Source organism: Stenella coeruleoalba, assembly GCF_951394435.1.
Source record: "Stenella coeruleoalba genome assembly, chromosome: 17".
Classification (NCBI taxonomy): Eukaryota; Metazoa; Chordata; class Mammalia; order Artiodactyla; family Delphinidae; genus Stenella; species Stenella coeruleoalba.
Genome location: NC_137163.1, coordinates 37,640,426 through 37,660,024, shown reverse-complemented (window position 1 = coordinate 37,660,024; position 19,599 = coordinate 37,640,426). Strand labels below are relative to the sequence as shown.

The 19,599-nt window shown below is 46.9% G+C and overlaps 1 protein-coding gene across 3 annotated transcripts in view; it reads left to right on the top strand.

Annotated features, from left to right (window-relative positions):
- The first annotated feature begins 909 nt into the window (after positions 1 to 909).
- Positions 910 to 19,599, top strand: part of MATN2 (matrilin 2) — a 157,462-nt gene continuing 138,772 nt past the window's right edge. For 2 of the 3 annotated variants that reach the window (XM_079901747.1, XM_079901745.1), the window contains exons 1-2: positions 7,319 to 7,936; positions 16,943 to 17,084. In XM_079901747.1, the coding sequence (XP_079757873.1) occupies positions 7,826 to 7,936; positions 16,943 to 17,084 (253 nt within the window). In that variant the 5' untranslated portion in view covers positions 7,319 to 7,825. Of the gene's footprint in view, positions 1,576 to 7,318; positions 7,937 to 16,942; positions 17,085 to 19,599 lie in introns of those variants that run through there. The other variant, XM_079901746.1, reaches the window with a different exon arrangement.

Sequence of the window (19,599 nt, the reverse complement as noted above, 5' to 3'; positions counted from 1 at the left end):
CAGACTCAGGAAGGATTTTCATTGGTGGGATCCAGGACTTCAGAGACCAAACATTTCCTGAAGACTTTCCTCTACTTTCTGACTTCCACCTACCTCCTCCCAAAGACATACAAAGAAACTATTTCTGATCAGTGCAGGCGGCCAAGAGTGCCCAGTGGGCCTAAGGTGCAGCGTGAGGGAACATGAATCCAAGATTCTTTCTCGGCATTAGGATACCACTGAGTTGCCCGATGGCTTGAGTATGTTGACCCCTTGCCTTATGGCTAGGATTTTAATTACCCACCTGGAGCTTTCCTGAAAAATTGATTTTGTACAAGGTTTTTACTCATATTCCAGAAACCAACTCTATCATCAAATAGGAGTGACGACGGTTCAGAGTAAAGGCAGCCAAGAGGACTTAAATGATCAGATTTTGGCACCAGACGTTTTGAAACTTGCTAGTTCTGCGGCCTCTACCCCACAGCTTGTTAAAACCTGAACTGAGTGGTTGGGTTAATGGTTTGGGGTTAGAATTCTGGAGCAATTATTAGGAGATGTCCTAGCCTGTTGTAACGACCCCACTCACCCCCAGCTGCCCAGGAGCAGGGAGAGCTGGTAGAGTGGCATTCCCCAGCCCTTTCCCTGCCACTGACCAATCCTGGCTTTCGCATCCCTCCAAAGTTCCCTTGGGGACCTCTCAGGGCACGTCCCCCCGCTTCACAAAATTGCAAACATCTTTGCCCATAATTTCAAAAGTCTTGCCTGGACTAGACTTTCTCTGCTCCTTCAGGGTAGGAACCTTGTTTCCTTTCCGTCCTGGCATCCTTAGTCCCGTCCCCACCCAGGGGCCTGGTTTCTGGCCAGTGGGCGCTCTGTTAATATGAACTGGCACCGGTGTTCTGGGTACTGCCAAGACAGTTCCTGGCACTTGTCACCAGTTAGCCCAATTCTCAACACTTTCTTCTTCATCACCGTCATCGATGGTCTCCTCCTGTAGATCACGACCCCCAGTTCAGGAAACAGGACCCCCGTCATGCCTTTCTCCCTCCAGGAGATGCTCTCCTCCGCTCCCCACCCCACTCCCCTCCGCCAAGAGCCCAAAGCTCCTTGTTTTTCTGAGCCTGCGTGCGGCTCCAGACCCCCGGGGTCCGATCCCCGCCTGGGCTTGGGGACGGACCGCGCAGAGCGAGGTGGCAGCAGGCAGGGCGTGCGGCCAGGGTGCCCAGCTCCCGGGGCTGCCTGCAGGGTGGGGCGGTCCTCGCGGCCTATCCCTCTCCGCTCCTGCCCCATCCCCAAACAGTACACCCCTCCTCCCGCCGGCCCTCTCCCCACCCTCCGCGGCGCCGCCTCCCCCGCCGCCTGCCGGCGCTGGCCCAGAGCCGCCCAGGCAGCCAGCGAGCGAGCGGAGCGCTCTGGGATGGGACTCGGAGGAAGCGGCGAAAGAGGAGACAGCGGCAGCACCTCGGGCTTCTTCCTCGGCTCCCACGAGCGATTCCCGAGGAGAACCGTGGCTCTCGGAGCGGCGAGGAAGCCAGCGACGAAGACCCGGGAGTCTGCGCCCCTGTCTCGCTTCCCAGGCGCCGGCGGTGGCTGCAGGTGAGCGGGGCGCGCTCTCCCCGGGGCCCTGCCTGGCCCCGCAGCCCCGAGGCGCAGACAGACAGACGGACAGACAGAGCTTGGGCACCCACGCACGCGGGCGCGCCCGAAGGCCCGCGCCCCGGCCCGTGCGGCCCCTCCCGTCGGACGCACCCTCCCGCCCTGGGCCCCTGGCTCCCGACCCCTCGGGGTAGAGGGCGAGAGGGAGGGCGGCGCTGCGGGACCCCCCGGCCGGGGCCAGTTGGGCCGCCCTGGCCGGGCGAGCTCCGCGAGCTCCCTGAGCCCGGCGCAGCGCGTGGCAGCCACCCCGCAGCGCCCCGTGGGGGCGCTGTGCCCCGCCGCGGGGCCGCCCAGACCTGGCCTCCACCGACCCCAGGAAAGGGAGACTTGTTGAGCGGGGATGCGGCGTGATTGCTGTCCAGCTGGCCAGCGGATCGATTCCGACTCCCCGCCTCTGTCGGCTGTTATTTTAATGCCCGTGTCATCTGCATTTTGTTCTTGGTTCTCTAGGACAGCTAAAGCTCCAGCTTCCCTACATTGCGGGGAAAGGAAAGAAAGGGGAGGGCGTTTTGTGGTAGTTGCTAGAAACCCCGAGGGCAGTTTGGAGAGAGGACAGAAAAATGGGGACCCTCTCTCGTTAACGTCTCCTGGACTGGACGCACAGGAAGGTGCACAGGAAGGTAGCTCCTCGGGAACACATACTCCCGCCCGGAACAAACCCAGTTCACCAAGTCCCAAATCGTCATAAATGGGCTGCATCTGCACCAAGTGCATTTAATTGGTTTCCCGCTGCGGGGGTGGGGGAGGGGTGGGGGAGGGGTATGGTCAAGACCAGAGACTCTGGGGTTCGCTTGCTTAGGTTCAGACCCCGGCTGTGAGTGAAGCTTACAGGTTGGCAACCTCGGGTTTACCCAACTGCTCTATGCCTCACTTTCTTCATCTGTCCAATGGGGTTGATAATACCTACAGGGTTGTGAGGATTGAATTCAAGTCGTTAGAACAGTTCCAGGCATTTTAAGATTGGTGATTAGTTCCATCACCTGTCTCTCCAGAAAAGCAAGGCGTTCCTACAAGCAGTCACTTCCTCTCCAAATCAGGAAGGTGGGCCCTCTGTGGGTACGTGAGGGTGGCAGGTGATCTACATGTATTTAACTGGAGTTTTCCATTCAGGAGTGCATCCTACACAGTTCTCCCTGCCTGCTTCTCCCAGCCTCAGAAAACCATATTGCTGTTCCAAGATGGGTTTATGGTCTGGAAAGTTTCCTCTCAGCCCCTGAAGCTTGGTCCCTTAGAACCCCCTGTTGAGAATGCAGGTAGATATCTGTTGGGTCTTCACCTTCTGTTTTCCTATCTGCCCAAACTTTTAGTCTTGCCAGTAGAATTCAGTCAGACCTCTGTGTTGCCAGGCTTCTCTTTCCTACAAATTCTGGGCTCAGGAGTCCAGGCCCTGGCAAGCTGGAGGCACTGAGGCCTGAGCTCACTGGCTGGAGGTGCCGTACCAGAGTCCACTTCTCAGACACCCTCAGATGGCTGTCATGCTCTAAGCTCTTACCGGCATCACCATATATCTCTGTTTAGCAAGAGGTAGTTGAAATGAGGCCCAAGATTTAAAGCAAAGGAAATAGAAGATTGCTCCTTGAAAGGTAGATGAGGAATAAGAGGATCACTGAAGGTTCTGCAGAGAAATCCCACAGTTTTCCTAGAATCAGCTCTGCCTGGGGCGAAGAGGGAGTGCCATTGTAAACGCTGGCCTGCAGGGTGTTGGGTGTGAGGCTGCGTGGGAGGTGAGAAGGGACATGCTGGGACTCAGGGGTGAGCAGCTGCGTTTAAGGCCAGCCAAGTGAGCCAGAGCCTCGAATGCTATCCCTGGGACGGGACTGGCTCCCCTCTGGTTTTTAGCATGTGTGTTTAAGAGAGCCCTTTCCTGGGACTCCCTGTCTTTAGGGAGGCTCAGGAGGGCACCCCTGTGTAATGTACATGTGGGGATAAGTCAGGAGGGTCAGAGGAAGAGGGAGGCCGAAGTGCCAAGGAGAGAGTGGAGGCTGTCATTGCTGCTGCTAATAAACAGTGCCAGGGAGGCCCTTCCAAGGGACCAGTTGCCACTTGGAGCTCTAGCCGTGAGGTCGTCTTTGAACCCTGCCAGGTGGCTCGTTAGACAGCCACCACTGCCTTACCTGGTAGGACCCTGAAAGGGAGTCAGAGAGAAAGGCAGGGCTGGGCTCTATCCCAGAGGCCTCGGCTGTTATCAGTAATTGGTGGTAATGATGCTGACAGTGATGAGAGGTTGTGGGAGTACGACCCTGATCTTGGCACCTGAGGGACCTGGGTTCCAGTCTCAGCCCTGCCACTCATTACCTGCAAGGATTTTGGAACGTTACTTAGACTCCCTGCCTCAGTTTTCTCATCTGTAAATGGAAATAGAATTGTTGGGAGAATTAAATTAGTTAACACACATGAAGTGCTTAGTATAATGCCTAGCTCAGAGTAAGTGCTCAATATTTATTACCTATACTTATTATTATCTGAGCCTCAGTTATATCATCCATCAAATGGGGATGATACGATCTATGTCATAGTGTTGTTATAAGGGTTAAATGAGATAATTAATGTGAACTAATCTGCCAGTGCTTGGAGTGAGTTGATTGAAAATAAGATTTTTACCGAACTGTCTGTATGTAAAGTCAGTGGCTGAGCAGGTGGGCTAGCTAACGTTTTTCGAAAGTTCTTTTTAGAGTATTTATTGTCAGGGAAAACTTTACTGTTGGAGACCGTGGCTCCATCCCCATTGGAATACCCCACTGCTATTTTAGGTTATTGTACTAGTTTCTTATTGCTGCTGTAACAAATGACTGCAAACTTAGTGCTTAAAGCAACACAAACTTATTGTCCCTCAGTTCTGGAGGTCAGAAGTCTGAAATAGGTCTCACCGGGCTAACATCAAGGTGTCGACAAGCTATGTTCCTTCTGGAGGCTCTAGGGGGAAAGCTGTTCCCTCGCCTTTTCTGGCTTCTGAAAGGTGCCTATGTTTCTTGTCTCCTGGTATTTTCCATCTTCAAAGCATAGCAGCTTCCAGTTCTTCTCTCCCTTCCCCCTTCTCCCCCCTTCCTCTCTCTTTTATAAAGACCCTTGTGATTACGTTGGACCCACTTGAATGATCCAGGCTAATTTCTCCTTCTCAATATCCTTAGCTTAATCACATCTGCAAAGTCCCTTTTTCCACAAAGGTAACATATTCACAGATTCCGGGATGATTGTGTCATAGACATCTTTGGGGGCATTATGCTGCCTAATAAACAGTTATTATTAGAGAAAATGATGTAAAGCAAAGGATTTTTTTTAAAGATTTATTTATTATTTATTTCTTTATTTTTGGCTGCGTCGGGTCTTAGTTGCGGCACGTGGGATCTTCGTTGAGGCATGCGGGATCTTTCCTTGTGGGTGCAGGCTTCTCTCTAGTTGTGGCATGTGGGTTTTCTCTCTCTAGTGGTGGCACGCAGGCTCCAGGGTGCGTGGGCTCTGTAGTTGAGGCAAGTGGGCTCTGTAGTTGTGGCATGCGAGCTCAGTAGTTGTGGCACGCGGGCTCAGTTGCCCCGCGGCATGTGGGATCTTAGTTCCCTGACCAGGGATCGAACCTGCGTCCTCTTGCATTGGAAGGCGGATTCTTTACCACTGGACCACCAGGGAAATCCCAATCAAAGGATTTTATCTCACTTCTGTTGAGGGCTTATCCTTGCACCTTCCCAGTTAGGTGAGTTTGTTTTCACTTGTCTTAAAGATGAGAAGCTCAAGACCACAGAGGTCAAGGCTATAGGTCAAATCTTTTGTGAGCCCTGGGTTGCTTCAAACTCAGTTCTGAAGTTGCTACTTTCACAATTTCTCCCTTTCTTTGACAAACCCTCAGCTTTTAACACTAGCCCCTCAGAATGGTCTCCTTTTCCCCATCAACAGTGTTTGCTGATTTTTTCTAGCTCCTTCTCCTTCTCCATTTCCATTGAAATACAAAGAATGCCCCCATCCCCAAGATCTCCTCTAATAAAATTACCACCTCTCTGAAATTTCCAGACAGTGTGTGTATTAGTTTCCCACTGCTGCTGTAATAAGTTACCACAAACTTAGTGACATAAAACAAGTTTATTGGAAGCAACCTATACATCTATCCACAGATGAATGGATAAAGAAGATGTGGTATATATGTACAATGGAATATTACCTAGCTATAAAAAAGAATGACATAATGCCATTTTCAGCATCATGGATAGACCTAGACATTATCATATTAAGTCAGACAGAGAAAGACAAATATCGTATAATATCACTTACATGTGGAATCTCAAAAAATGATACAAATGAACTGATTTACAAAACAGAAATAGACTCACAGACAGAAAATAAACTTATGGTTGCCAAAGGGGATAGTGGGTGAGGGGGGAGAGATAAATTAGGAGTTTGGGGTTAACATATACACACTACTAAATATAAAATAGGTAGACAACAAGGACCTACTGTGTAGCACAGGGAACTATACTCGATATTTCATAATAACCTATAATGGAAAAGAATCTGAAAGAAAGTATATATATTATATATAATATATATATGTATAACTGAATCACTTTGCTATGCACTTGAAACTAACACAACATTGTAAACTATACTTCAGTTTTTAAAAAGTTTATTATCTTATGTTTCTGGAAGTCAAAAGTCTGAAATGGTTCTTACTGGGTGAATTGTTCCTTCTGGAGGCTTTAGGGGAGAATCCATTTCCTTGTCTTTTTCAGCTTCTAGAATCTTCCCTCATTGCTTGGCTTGTCGCCTCCTTCCATCTTCAAAGCCAGCAATGTCAGGCTGAGTCCTTCTCATGCTGCCTCACTCTTCTGTTTTTAAGGACCCTGGTGATTGCGTTGGGCTCACCTGGGTAATTCAGGATGCTCTCACTATTTTTTGCTATTTTTTAATTGAAGTATAGTTGATGTAGGGTATCTCCCTATTTTTAAAGTCAGCTGATTAGCAACTGTAATTCCCCTTTGGTGTGTAACGTAACATATCCACAGATTCTGGGGATTAGGACATGGACATCTTTGGAGGGACATTATTTTGCCCACCCCAGGGCTTGAGAAGGAGTTCCAGGTCAGGACCAGCTGTGCACCCTCATTCATATTAACACCTCTTCCAGAATGTGCACAATAGCCCTCTCAAGAGAGAACACCCATTAGCCTCTCTCTAAAATCTCTGCTGCAGCTCACATCTCTCCCTGAATCCCTTTGTCCATGGCATGATCAGAGAGCAAGGGTGGCAGGAGTAGTACTGCACACTTCACTTGTTAAGTAAAATTTTAATCAAAAGAACATATAAAAAGATGCACAAACCATAAGGGAACAGTACAATGGCTCTTTTGCAAAATGAACACTCTTATGTGACCATCTCCCAGATCGGCACCCCAGAAGCCCCACTTTGTGCCCACAATTACCCAATTAATTATCACCTCCCCCTGAAGGTAACTGCTCTTCTAACTTCGTTTGCCTGTTTTTTAAGTCAACTTTTTACTGAAGCATACATATAGAAAGGTGCGCAAATCTGGCGTGTAGCTGGATTATTTTTCATGAACCTGCAGTCAGCATACTGAGTAATCAGCAGAACATTCCCAGTACCCCACAATCCCCCCCTCACGCCTCCTTCTGTGCACTGACACCTCAAGTGTCACCACTATCCCGATTCCTAAGATTGTAGATTCATTTTGTCCATTTTTGAATTTAATTTTGTTCAATATTATGTTTGTAAGTTTATGATGATATTGCGCCAAGCGGTAATTCACTCATTTCTATGGTTGTATAATAGCCCATTATATGCCTCCACCACAGTGTATCTGTTCTCTTGTTAAGGTTGTTTCCATTCACAGTTCAATTTGAAAGGGAGTGATTCCCTCCCTGTATCTCCGTTGTCCTAAACTCAATCCAACCAGCGGTGAGTAAGAGACGTTGTATGGAGCTAACGGGCTGGAATGGAGGGTTAATGTGTGTGTGTGTGTGTGTGTGTGTTGGTGGAATGGATGGGGGTGTTTCTGAGGTTAGCATTGTTAAGACAGGGCCAGATTATGGGACTTTGAGTGCTAAGCTAAGGAATCTGGATTTTTTTTTTTTTTTTTTTTGCGGTACGCGGGCCTCTCGCTGTTGCGGCCTCTCCCGTTGCGGAGCACAGGCTCCGGACGCGCAGGCTCAGCGGCCATGGCTCACGGGCCCAGCCGCTCCGCGGCATGTGGGCCCTTCCCGGACTGCGGCACGAACCCGTGTTCCCTGCATCGGCAGGCGGACTCTCAACCACTGCGCCACCAAGGAAGCCCAGGAATCTGGATTTTATCGGCTTGGTATGTAGAAGTCACTGATAGTTTTTGAGCAGGCGCATGATAAGCATGATATTATGTTGGGAAGATTGAATTCAGCTAGTGCCAGATGGCGTCAATAGGAGAGACTTAGAAACAGTCAGTTAATTAGGATTATGATCAACTCCAAGTTATACAAAAAACAGAAATGACAGTGACCTGAAGAAGGAAGTTTATTTCTGTCTAGAAGCCTGGAGGCAGCGTGTCCAAAGTGAGCATGGGGTCGGGGACCCACAGTTTTGTGCCCTGTCACTTTTACCATGCAGCATGACTTCCATTTTCATGGTGCCTCGTGGTTCAAAATGACTGGTGGGTTTCCAGCCAGGATGTGCTCATTCCAGCCAGCAGGAAGGAAAAAGCAAGGCGGTCATTCCCCCACCCCTCCTTTAAGGACACTTCTCTGAAGTTGTACTCGCCGCATCCACTTCCATCCCCCCTAACCCCCATGCAGTCACCTGATAGGGAAGAAGGGAAGACTGGGCATCTTGGTCTTTTTCCAGCCCCATTATGTGTCCAGTTAAAAAGTGAGGGTTCTATTACTAAAGAAGGAGGGGAGGATATTGGGGGGCAACAGCAGTGTCTGCCAGGACCTTTGTAGTCTCTCCGGTATGAATAAGGGGCAAGCCTAGGGCTGTGACCTTGGTATGGATGGAAAAGGGAGAAGGCATGCGAGACCTCACGTGGTAGAACATGGTGCTTGATTGAATGGAAGGGAGGAAAGATAAGGTAGGAATGACCATATATTCCAAAATATGAAGTGAGGGGTTTTTTTCCCTAAGAAAATGATTCCTTGGAAAAGAGGAAATTGCTGTATATGTGAGTCCTTGCAAAGTCTCTCAGAGTATGTGGAACTCTTTGAAATATGTTGAACAAAGTACTATTGGGGGAAGACACGTTAGCTTGAAATGTCCTCAATCAAACTGAGGACAAATATGTCAGTTTGAATATGTTGTCAAATATGTTGAACAAAGTACTACTGGGGGAAGACACGTTAGCTTGAAATGTCCTCAATCAGTGTGCTAATTTTGAATACATGTAGAAGTCAATGACCAAAACAGTAAAAGAAAAATCAGCTCAAATTTAGTCATTATTCCTCTGGGCACAGTTTCACAATTGCAAGGGCTGGATGACACTGGCTACGATACTTTAAGAGCAGCACAGTGAATGAGTAAGTTGCAGAGATGGTGAATTTATGCCTCCAGGACATATTAAAAAACCCAACAACTGTCTTCATGTTACATAAGTGGGAACTGGTGGTCTGAGATAAAATTTCCAGTGACAGCATCATGTATAGATTCAGAAAGTGCTGTCTCTCAGACAACCTAGAAGTAAAGATGTCAGAAAACAAAAAAATCTTTAGCGTCGATGAAATACTGATGTTAGAGAGGCAAGCATTTGAAAACTGTTTTATGACATGAGAGAAAACACTGTTTTCTGAAACATTTTTAATGAATAAAGCATTATTTCTAAGTGAATATATATTTTGTAATTTCAGATGTTTTGAATATGCATGTATGAGTAAATGGATACTTTAATTATTATAACTAGATATTTGATATTTCATCTATATCATTTAAAAATTATGTATTCAGGGCCAAGGAATCTGGGGCAGAGGCTCCTTCCATCATAGGAGAGAGCCATTGGGGTTGCCTGCGTTAAGGCAAACAGAGTATGTAGACGAAGACCTGGGCTCGGCCTTGGCAGTTGTCAGGTGCAGAACTAGGGCCAGTTTGATTCAACATTTATTGATCTTTTGTTGATCAATAAATGTGTTTATTCAACACTTACCTATTTTCTAAAACTTTAGTTATGAAATTCAGCATCTAGCACATGGGTGTGGTTTCAAGGAACAGTTCAGAGTCTAGGCAGGGAGACAGATATGGAAACAAGAAAAAGAAACACAGTGCTAGGGAATTCCCTGGTAGTCCAGTGGCTAGGACTCCGTGCTTTCACTGCGGTGGCGTGGGTTCGATCCCTGGTCAGGGAACTAAAATCCCACAAGCTGCACAGCGCGGCCAAAAAACAAAAACAAACAAACAAAAACCCAGGGCTAGAGCAGACAACAAACCCGTTGTCAGGGGTGCGTAGAAAAGTCAATCCTTGCTGGGAAAATTGGAGAACATTTTAGGGGGTGGGTGACATGTGACTTGAGCCTTTAGGAATGAATGCGTTTTTGAATAATACAGAAGGTAGACCAGGCCAAGGGACCAGCATGGATGAAGGCACCCAGCTAGGACAAGAATCTGAATTCTTTCGGCACTGGTAGAGGGGCTGGGGTGCACGTGGGACTGCCATGGTTGTAGGGCGGGCAGTGGTCTGTCATGGAGGGCCTTGAACATGAATGTTACGTAGTAAGGCCTTAGGTGGGTTCTGAGCACGGAAGGGGCAGGACCCAAGGCAGGAAGAGCAGTTCCAAAGCTTCTGGAGAAGTCTGGGTGAGAAATAGAGAGACTGGAGCATTGCTGCAGTGGCGGGAACCGTCAGGAGGGCTGGAGCAGGGGCGGGAAAGCCAGGGCTTGTCCACCCATGAATGTGATGGTGACGCAAGGGACACATGGAAGCTGAGGCCGAGGTTTCCAGTCTGGGTACCGGAGCAGATGGAGTTATCTTGACCATGAAAGGACTTGAGTCTGTACCTGGAAAGACTGGGCTGGCAAGCAGGCCTTGACCACTGGGTGAAAGTCACAGAAAGCCAATGTCAGGTCAACATCTAAATGTCAACATCTAAATGGAGGTTGGGCTCCATTTGCCGGCCCTGTGGGCGCTGGGGATTCTGGTCTGAGGTGGGAGACAGGAAGGAGGGCCTCTGGGGCTGCTGCGGCCCCAGCCCTGTGTGACTGGTTCTCATTGAACACAGAGTAGTTAGTATGCACACTTGGTGTGCCAATGGAGTGGCCTTTGAGGGACAAAACTCTTAAATATGATGTCTAAGAACTTTCAGAATTGGAGAGGGGACTCAAAATCTCTTTTTTAGCAAGTAGGCTGGCTGCCTGAGAGGTGGCGGGGGTAGAATCTTGGCTTTGTCACTTAACTAGCTCTGAGACCTTGGAGAGTGTCTTTCTATCTGTGGCCGCCGGTGTTCCTCCCATGAAATTGGGACCTCGTCCACCTCACAGAATGACTGTAGGGCCAAATGAGATAACAATATACAAGCGCCCAGCTCACTGCCTGGCCCATAGTAGGCACTTAGAAAATATTAGTGCTTTAGCTCCTTTGTCTTCTTGTGCAGGGGCAGGAAGAGGGTGTCATGCCCATCTTCCTCAGGGGAGCAGCGTTGTCCTGTCCTGGGCCCCTGTCCTGGGCCTGTGGTCTGGTTTAGGCTGAGGAACGCTGCTTCCAGACCACGCCTCTCATTTCATGGCTGACTCGTTAAAGCCCAGAGAGTTAAATCACCTAACCGAGGTCGCAGCGTGTCGTGACAGAGCCAGGCCTCTCCTCTCAAGGCCCACGGCACGTAGTGCTGGCTCTGATGGGATGCTACGCCATCTGTCGCTTTACTTGAAACAGCGATGCTTAGAACAATTTCCTTCTCTCTCTCTCAGCCCCACCCTCTTGGTGAAGCTAAATGAAAAGACTCATTGTCTCATGGAGAGGAGAAAAATCGCTAGAACAAAAGTCAAAGCTGTTTAATTGTTTTAAAAAATATTCTTTCCATGCCCCCAAATGCTTCATGGAATCTGTTCTGATTGAATTAACCTCTATTTCTCAGCACAACAATGCTTCTCATATGCCCATATGTGAAAGGAACTGTTTCTCAAACATCATTTTGTTTTCCAGTTGGAACTGGATCTGGCTCCTGTTCTTCAAATGCTAGCAGCTGTAAATGCCTCCCTGAGAAACAGTGATTAATGTGGGCTACGTGTACTGACTTATTTTTTCTTGTTTCACTGCCATTGCGTTTTTTTTAAAAAAGCCTGTCTTGTCTGATATGAATATTGCCATGCTGGTTTTACGTTGACTTGTATACAGTATCCTTTTCCCCATTCTTTTAGTTTCTATTAAACAGCTTTTTAGAAGTCCAACTTAAAACAATCAAATTCATCACTTTGAAGTGTATAATTTGATGGGTTCTGACAAGTGCATAGAGCCATGTAACCTCCACCATAATCATGATGTGAACATTTCTGCCACCCCTGAAATTTCCCTCCTGCCCCTTGGTAGCTGACCCTCTTTTCCCATCCCACCCCCTGGAACCATTGATCTTTCTGTCACAGAGTTTTGCCCTTTGTTGAATGTCATATAAATAGAATTGTTCAGTATGTATTCTTTTTGTGTCTGGCAGCTTTCACTCAGCCTAATTATTTTGAGATTCACCCATTACATCATTCCTTTAACTGCTGAGTAGTAGTCCATTGTATGGATGTACCACAATTTATTTATCTGTCCGTTAATATATGGACATTTGCATTGTTCCCAGTTTTCAGCTTTTACAAAGAAAGCTTCTATGAGCATCTGAGTATAAGTCTTTGTGTGGGTGTGTTTTTATATCTTCTGGGTAAATATCTAGGTTGCTGGTTTGCCCAGTTTGCCCAGGACTGAGTTTTCTGGGATGAAGAACTTTCAGTGCAAAAACACAGGCAATTCTAGGCAAACCAGACCAGTTGGTCACCCTGTGCTGTCTCATTTGGGAAGTGTATGTTTAACTGAATGAGAAACTGCTAAATTGTTTCCCTAAGTGGCTACACCATTTTGCATTCTTACCAGCAATGTATTAGGATTCCAGTTTTCCACATCTTCGCCAACACTTGGTTATATCAGTCTTTTTAATTTTTGTTATTCTAGTGGATTTGTCATGGAATGTCATTGTGATTTTTTTTTGTGTGTGTGTGTGGTACGCTGGCCTCTCACTGTTGTGGCCTCTCCCGTTGCGGAGCACAGGCTCCGGACGCACAGGCTCAGCGGCCATGGCTCACGGGCCCTGCCGCTCCACGGCATGTGGGATCTTCCCGAACTGGGGCACGAACCCGTGTCCCCTGCATCGGCAGGCGGACTCTCAACCACTGCGCCACCAGGGAAACCCCATTGTGATTTTTAATTTGCATTTTTCTAATGACTAAGAATGTTGAACATCTTCGCATACGTTTATTTGTTATCTGAATGTCTTCTTTGGCAATATGAGTGTTCAAATATTTTGCACATTTTCAAGTAGGTTGTTTGTCTTTGTGTTGAGTTATAAGAGCTTATGTCTGGAGATAAATGATATATCAGATAATGTTTTGTAAATCTTTTCTACCAGACTGTGACTTGCTGTGCCATTGCATTTTGAAAAAAGAACATTTGGGCTTCCCTGGTGGCGCAGTGATTGAGAGTCCGCCTGCCGATGCAGGGGACACGGGTTCGTGCCCCAGTCTGGGAAGATCCCACATGCCGTGGAGCGGCAGGGCCCGTGAGCCATGGCCACTGAGGCTGCGTGTCCGGAGCCTGTGCTCCGCAATGGGAGAGGCCACAACAGTGAGAGGCCCGCATACCGCAAACATAAAAAAAATTAAAAAAAGAAAAAAAAAAGAAAAAAAAAGAACATTTAAGAAAAATATTTTATTGACGTACAGTTGATTTACAATGTTGTGTTAATTTATACTGTACACAAAGTGATTCAGTTATACCTATACATACATTCTTTTTCATATTCTTTTCCATTATGGTTTATCACAGGATATTGTATATAGTTCCCGTGCTATGGTAGGACCTTGTTGTTTATTCATTCTATATAGAATAGTTTACATCTGCTAATTCCAAACTCCCAATCCATCCCTCCTCTCCCTCGGTAACCACAAGTCTATTCTCTATGTCTGTGAGTCTGTTTCTGTTTTGTAGATAAGTTCATTTGTGTCATATCTTAAATTCCACATATAAGTGGTATCATATGGTATTTGTCTTTCTCTTTCTGACTTACTTCACTTAGTATGATAATCTCTAGGTCCATCCATGTTGCTGCAAGTGGCATTATTTCATTCTGAAAAAGAGAGTTTTAAATACTTTTAGATACTAACATGTATTTTCAGATTATGGATTTGTGTGTCATTGTTTTAGTAGAGTAGTCATAAGTAAGCATCAAAGTTAATATAAGGTACATTAAATGGCTCAGTATGACAAAAATTAGCAGTGTGTACTTTATATTAATTGGTTTGCTTGCATAATGATGATAATAATAATAAGTAACTATTGCTTCTTGAGCACTTACTATGTGCCAGGCAGTGTTCTATGTGCTTTACATATATATGAGCTGATATAATTCATGCAACGATCAGGTTTCTTCATTATCCCCAGTTTAAAGATGAGGAAACTGAGGCAGAGAGAGGGAAAGTAACCTTCTCAGGGTTAGACAGCTAGAAGTGTTTATTTCTGTTTATTTTTTAACTCCCTATCCCTCATCTATCTTCAGGGCCTTTTGGTTGGCCATGGTAACTTGAAAATGCAAACACTTCTTGAAATCCACAGTAAACCCAAGCCACATGAAGTGGTATTTGTTTTTTGAAAATGATAATTATCCACCACATCGTGCTCTAAATGTTTGGATTTAATTGCAGATGTGTCAGGATGGACGTGCGCCTTCAGAGCATGTTGTATACATTTTAAAAGAAATAAACGCGGACTTTGTATTTGCTCAGATGGGAGGAAGGAGAACATCATTAAGATAATAAATCACATATAAATGACATAACACACTTAGAATGTCACATAAAACGTGATAAATACCAAGGAAACTTGACAGTAAACAGTAGGTTTAAGATCAGAGAAAGAGGCAAAATCTTTTTTCTTCCTTTTCTAGAAAGGAATCTCACAGATTAAGCTATGAATAGGGAACAGTCCAATTAGTAAAGAGTTAATTTGTTCATAAGGGGTGGGCAGTAGTTATCTGTAATGAACTAGCAATGCTCTGGAGCTTCACCCCTTTATCAGCTGCATACCCTTGGGCAAATTATTGAACTTCTCTAGTTATTGTAAGAATTAAATGACTTAATAAATTTAAAGCACTTGGCCCAGTGCCTGGCACATAGTAAGTGCTGAATAAACATCTGCTATTTTTAATAGAATTTTAATGCATAGTGAAAAGTGAGCTAGCTCAACACAGGAAGTGTGAAAAACTGTGGACTTTGAAGGTCGACAGACCTGGGTTCATCTACAGGTCAATTCCTGAAAGCAGTTTGCTGAGCAAACAGTTCACTGAATTATTATTTACTTTTTCCTGTTTTAGGAAGTGGTCCCTGCCCCTGCCCTGCCCTGTTTCCACCTCTGGTGGTGAAACAGCTATGGCCTTTCATGAATTGCCTTATGGGGACTTGACTTGCAGCTAATCAAGTTTTCTCTCATCGGTGAATTGGCAAATTAGCCTCTTACCCTGGGTTTGAATCCTAACTTTGCTACTTACTTTAGCTGGGTGACCTAGGTCAAGTTACTAAACTTCTCTGGGCCTCAGTTTCCCCATCTCTAAAAAGCAGAAATAGGGCTTTCCTGGTGGCGCAGTGGTTGAGAGTCCGCCTGCCGATGCAGGGGACACGGGTTCGTGCCCCGGTCCGGGAAGATCCCACATGCGGCGGAGCGGCTGGGCCCGTGAGCCATGGCTGCTGAGCCTACACGTCCGGAGCCTGTGCTCCGCAACGGGAGAGGCCGCAACAGTGAGAGGCCTGCGTACCGCAAAAAAATAAATAAAATAAAAAGCAGAAATAATAATTCTGATTTATGCGAGATACGTCTGAAGATTGAATGAAATCAACTGGGTGAAATTCCCAAGCACAGGATGAGGATTTAGTAAAGACTTTACAGCAGATGATCTTCCTTAAATGTTGTTCCTCCTTAAATATTCCCTCCTCCTCACTAATCTGTATAAATTAATAAATTGCTATGACACCCACTATAATGATAGAAACTAGAAGAAAAATACGTTTAAACCTAGTCCCAGGATATTGCCTTCTCCACGAGGGTTTGCCAGGCAGAATAGGCAACATCATTCACCATGTGGAAAGTACCTTTCTCATCCCATGTGAAGCACTGAGATTGGCCATCCTGGGAAACCCTGGATCTGACCATGTCGCTTCCCTGCTCAGAATCTTTCCTCCAGAGCCTTCACACCAGCTACTCTCCAGGACCAGTACAGAAAACGGGTAAAGTCTGGTCAAGAGTGTGCTTCTCTGGTTGAAACTCCCTCACCCCTGTGGATATCTGAAGCTCAACTCAAGAGTCAAAATTCTTTCTGCATCCGAGAGCTTTGTGCTCAACGTTGCGTTTGATCCTATTCTTCTCTGGTCCCCTAACGCTGTTGCTTGTTTCCTTGTCCTCGCCTCCCCATGTGTGCCAGACACTACCCTGAATGCTTTCGTTACGTGGATTAAGTCACCCAATTAACCATATTCCCACATGGCATGAGGAGGTTAAGCAGATTGCCCAAGGTCACACACAGTTAGCAAGTGTCAGAGCCAGGACACTTCAAAGCCAGGCGGTCTGGTGCCAGGGTCCAAGCCCTTAAAAACACTGCAGCACGTTCCCTCTTAATAGATGTGTGTGGAAGGCAGGGAGGCTAGGAGGCTAAGTCATGCTATCTTATGCAACTGTATATGTATTCCTTGGGAAACATATATGTTAATTTGTACCATCCACTATTATTAGACTAAGAAAATATTGTTACTTGGAATCCTCAGATGTAGTTTTTCCTTTTTCAAATCCAAGATATAGAATGTGACTATGAATAATTGATAATGAACTTGATTGAAAAGAAACTTCAGGGTAGAGTTTTTTCCCCCAAGTTTTCCATTCAGTCTTACAGTGACAAAAAATTCAACTACGTACGCCCTGCTCAGAGTATCCAAGAACCTACCAGTGGGTCTGAGGGTCATACACACAAATGGAATTTTCAGTACAAGTGGCCTGTCTGATCTGGGGAAAGGCGGGGGGTGAGTCTGCAGCACCTAGCATTCAGGGAGACCCAGAAACCTCGCCCCACCCTCTTCTCCCATTGTGTTTGTCACAGCCTTGCCCCTCTTTCTCTTCTTGAAGATGGAAAAGATGCTGGTGGGCTGCTTTCTGCTGATCCTCGGACAGATCCTCCTCCTACCCGCTGAGGCCAGGGAGTGGCCTCCTTCCAGGTCCATCTCCAGAGGGAGACATGCTCGGACCCACCCTCAGACGGCCCTCCTGGGTGAGTGACGGGGCTCCACCTACAGAAGTAGGAAGAGGTGGTCGAGGGTGGACCTCCAGACCAGGGGATGGGTGTCCGTCGGGGCAGCTCTCCCAGCCCTGGGTCCCGTGTTGGGCGTGCTGGGGGAGAGGGCATCTCATTGGCAATGAGTGCATCCTGAGTTGAGAATGTGGTTGTACACGGGTTTTCAAATGAAATTAAACCTCTTCTATTGCAAAGCTTTTCAGTTAATCTGAAGCTCATGACTTGTCTCCAATAAGCAACGGCACTGAGTTTTTATCTGAAAAAGCCCTGGTTGGACTTACCTGGACAAGGGTGTTCTGAGAATTTTTTATTGGATTTGTCTGGCTAATCTGTGTTAATAATGCTTCCCTGCCTGGCAGAATGAGAAGTAGAGCAGGCGGGTTTGGGGAAGGTGGGAGCCGGCACAAGAGAGAGGTGGAATCAAGATATTAGAAATGGGGGCTTCCCTGGTGGCGCAGCGGTAGAGAGTCCGCCTGCCGATGCAGGGGACATGGGTTCGTGCCCCGGTCCGGGAGGATCCCACATGCCGCGGAGCGGCTGGGCCCGTGAGCCATGGCCGCTGAGCCTGCGCGTCCGGAGCCTGTGCTCCGCAACGGGAGAGGCCACAACAGTGAGAGGCCCGCGTACCGAAAAAAAAAAAAAAAAAGATATTAGAAATGGAAAATGTTAGAGGTCTGTTAGGCTCACCCAGTGAACGTGTTTTCTTCAGGTGAATCCTTTTCTTTCTCCAAGAGGAAGGAAAGGTCCTGAAAACACACAGAATATAGATGTATGGGCCTGGTTCTAAACATGGGCTCTGGAAAGCCTAGGATGTGGGGGGTTAACAGGAAGGCTGGCCAGTGAAAGGATGGTGGGTTTTGGCATAGACCTGAGTTCATAGACCTGGCTCTGGTACTGACCAAGTGTGTACACTCAGGCAACGTGACCTCTCCGAGGTTCAGTCTCCTCATCCGTAAAATGGGAATGTTAATGCTGATCTTGGAATATTTTTGTGAGGAGAAAGCCAGATAATTAATATATGTAAATTATAGTCATGCAGTGAATGAAAGCTTTACCACAACCATCATTCCAGGAAGTTGTTCTCCAAAACTGTGTTTTATATTTGTACCCCCTAAAATCTCACCCCCTATGAAGGCCACTGAGAAAACTGCCCAGTGCCTGGTCGCCTCAGCATCCGAAATGACAGAGACCAGAGGAACCAAAAGCTCTGTTTTGAGAGGTCAGAATCTTTACGGTGTTAACCTAACCAATGACTCCATGATGCTGGGCCCTCCATGTCTTTAGTCTCTTGAGAATCAGTTTCCATAGTGACATAAACATAGGACTTCTGCAAATGTGGAAAGGACTGGGGGATATTTAGTACGCTGATTAAAGGGTTTTTTTTTTTTTTTTTGCGGTACGCGGGCCTCTCACTGTTGTGGCCTCTCCCGTTGCGAAGCACAGGCTCCGGATGCGCAGGCTCAGCGGCCGTGGTTCACGGGCCCAGCCACTCCACGGCATGTGGGAACTTCCTGGACCGGGGCACGAACCCGTGTCCCCTGCATCGGCAGGCGGACTCTCAACCACTATGCCACCAGGGAAGCCCTAAAGGGTTTTTTTAAAAACAAATTTCAAGATGATAAACATATACCATCATATGATAAACATATCTATCTATCATCTATCTATCTATGTATCTATCATCTATCTATCTGTCATCTATCTATCTATGTATCTATCTATCATCTATCTATCTATCTTATCTATCTATCTATCTATCATCTATCTATCTAGAAAGACAGAGGTGGTGGAGATATGTAGGCGTGTGTGTGGGGGAGAGAGAGAGAGAGCTGGAAACGCCTGATTCCTAGATCAGCAGCAGCGATTACACAGTTGGGTTTCTGATGGGGATGCTTTCGGAATGAGCCTCTACACTCTTAGCCAGAAAAGCATACTCCTCTTGGTGTCAAATATCTCTGCCCCCATGCCGTCCCCACCCCCTGCCTCTCTCTCTTCTCTCCCCACCTCCGACACATACTTGTACACACACATGCACACAAACACACACACTCACACACTCTCATACCCCCTCCCCCCGCCACGGGGCATCCCCTAGTTGTCAGCATTCACTGCCCTCTCCTTCACCCTGAGCTCATGCTCTGAAGTAGAAACCCCTTGTCTTCGGAGATAAAAGATCCTGTTTTGCTAAGGGCATCCATCCCACGTCCAGTATCCCCCCCTCCCCTTTTCTCATTTTGTAGGAGAATGTGTCAGGGACAAAGAGGGGGATGGGATGTGGCACATCTCTGCCCGCCAGGGGATGGCGTGGCCGCTCTCTGACATGCTGGAGGGCTGCTTGACTTGGGAACAGGGTGAGTGAGTGAGAATCGTGAAACCAAAGGCCAACACCGCAACTCTGGCCTGGATCCTCTAGTGCCATCTGCTTTTGGTCTACCTTTGACAGCGAACAGAGATGGAGAAGCTATGCTTGTTGTGGTCCTTGCCCTGGTCA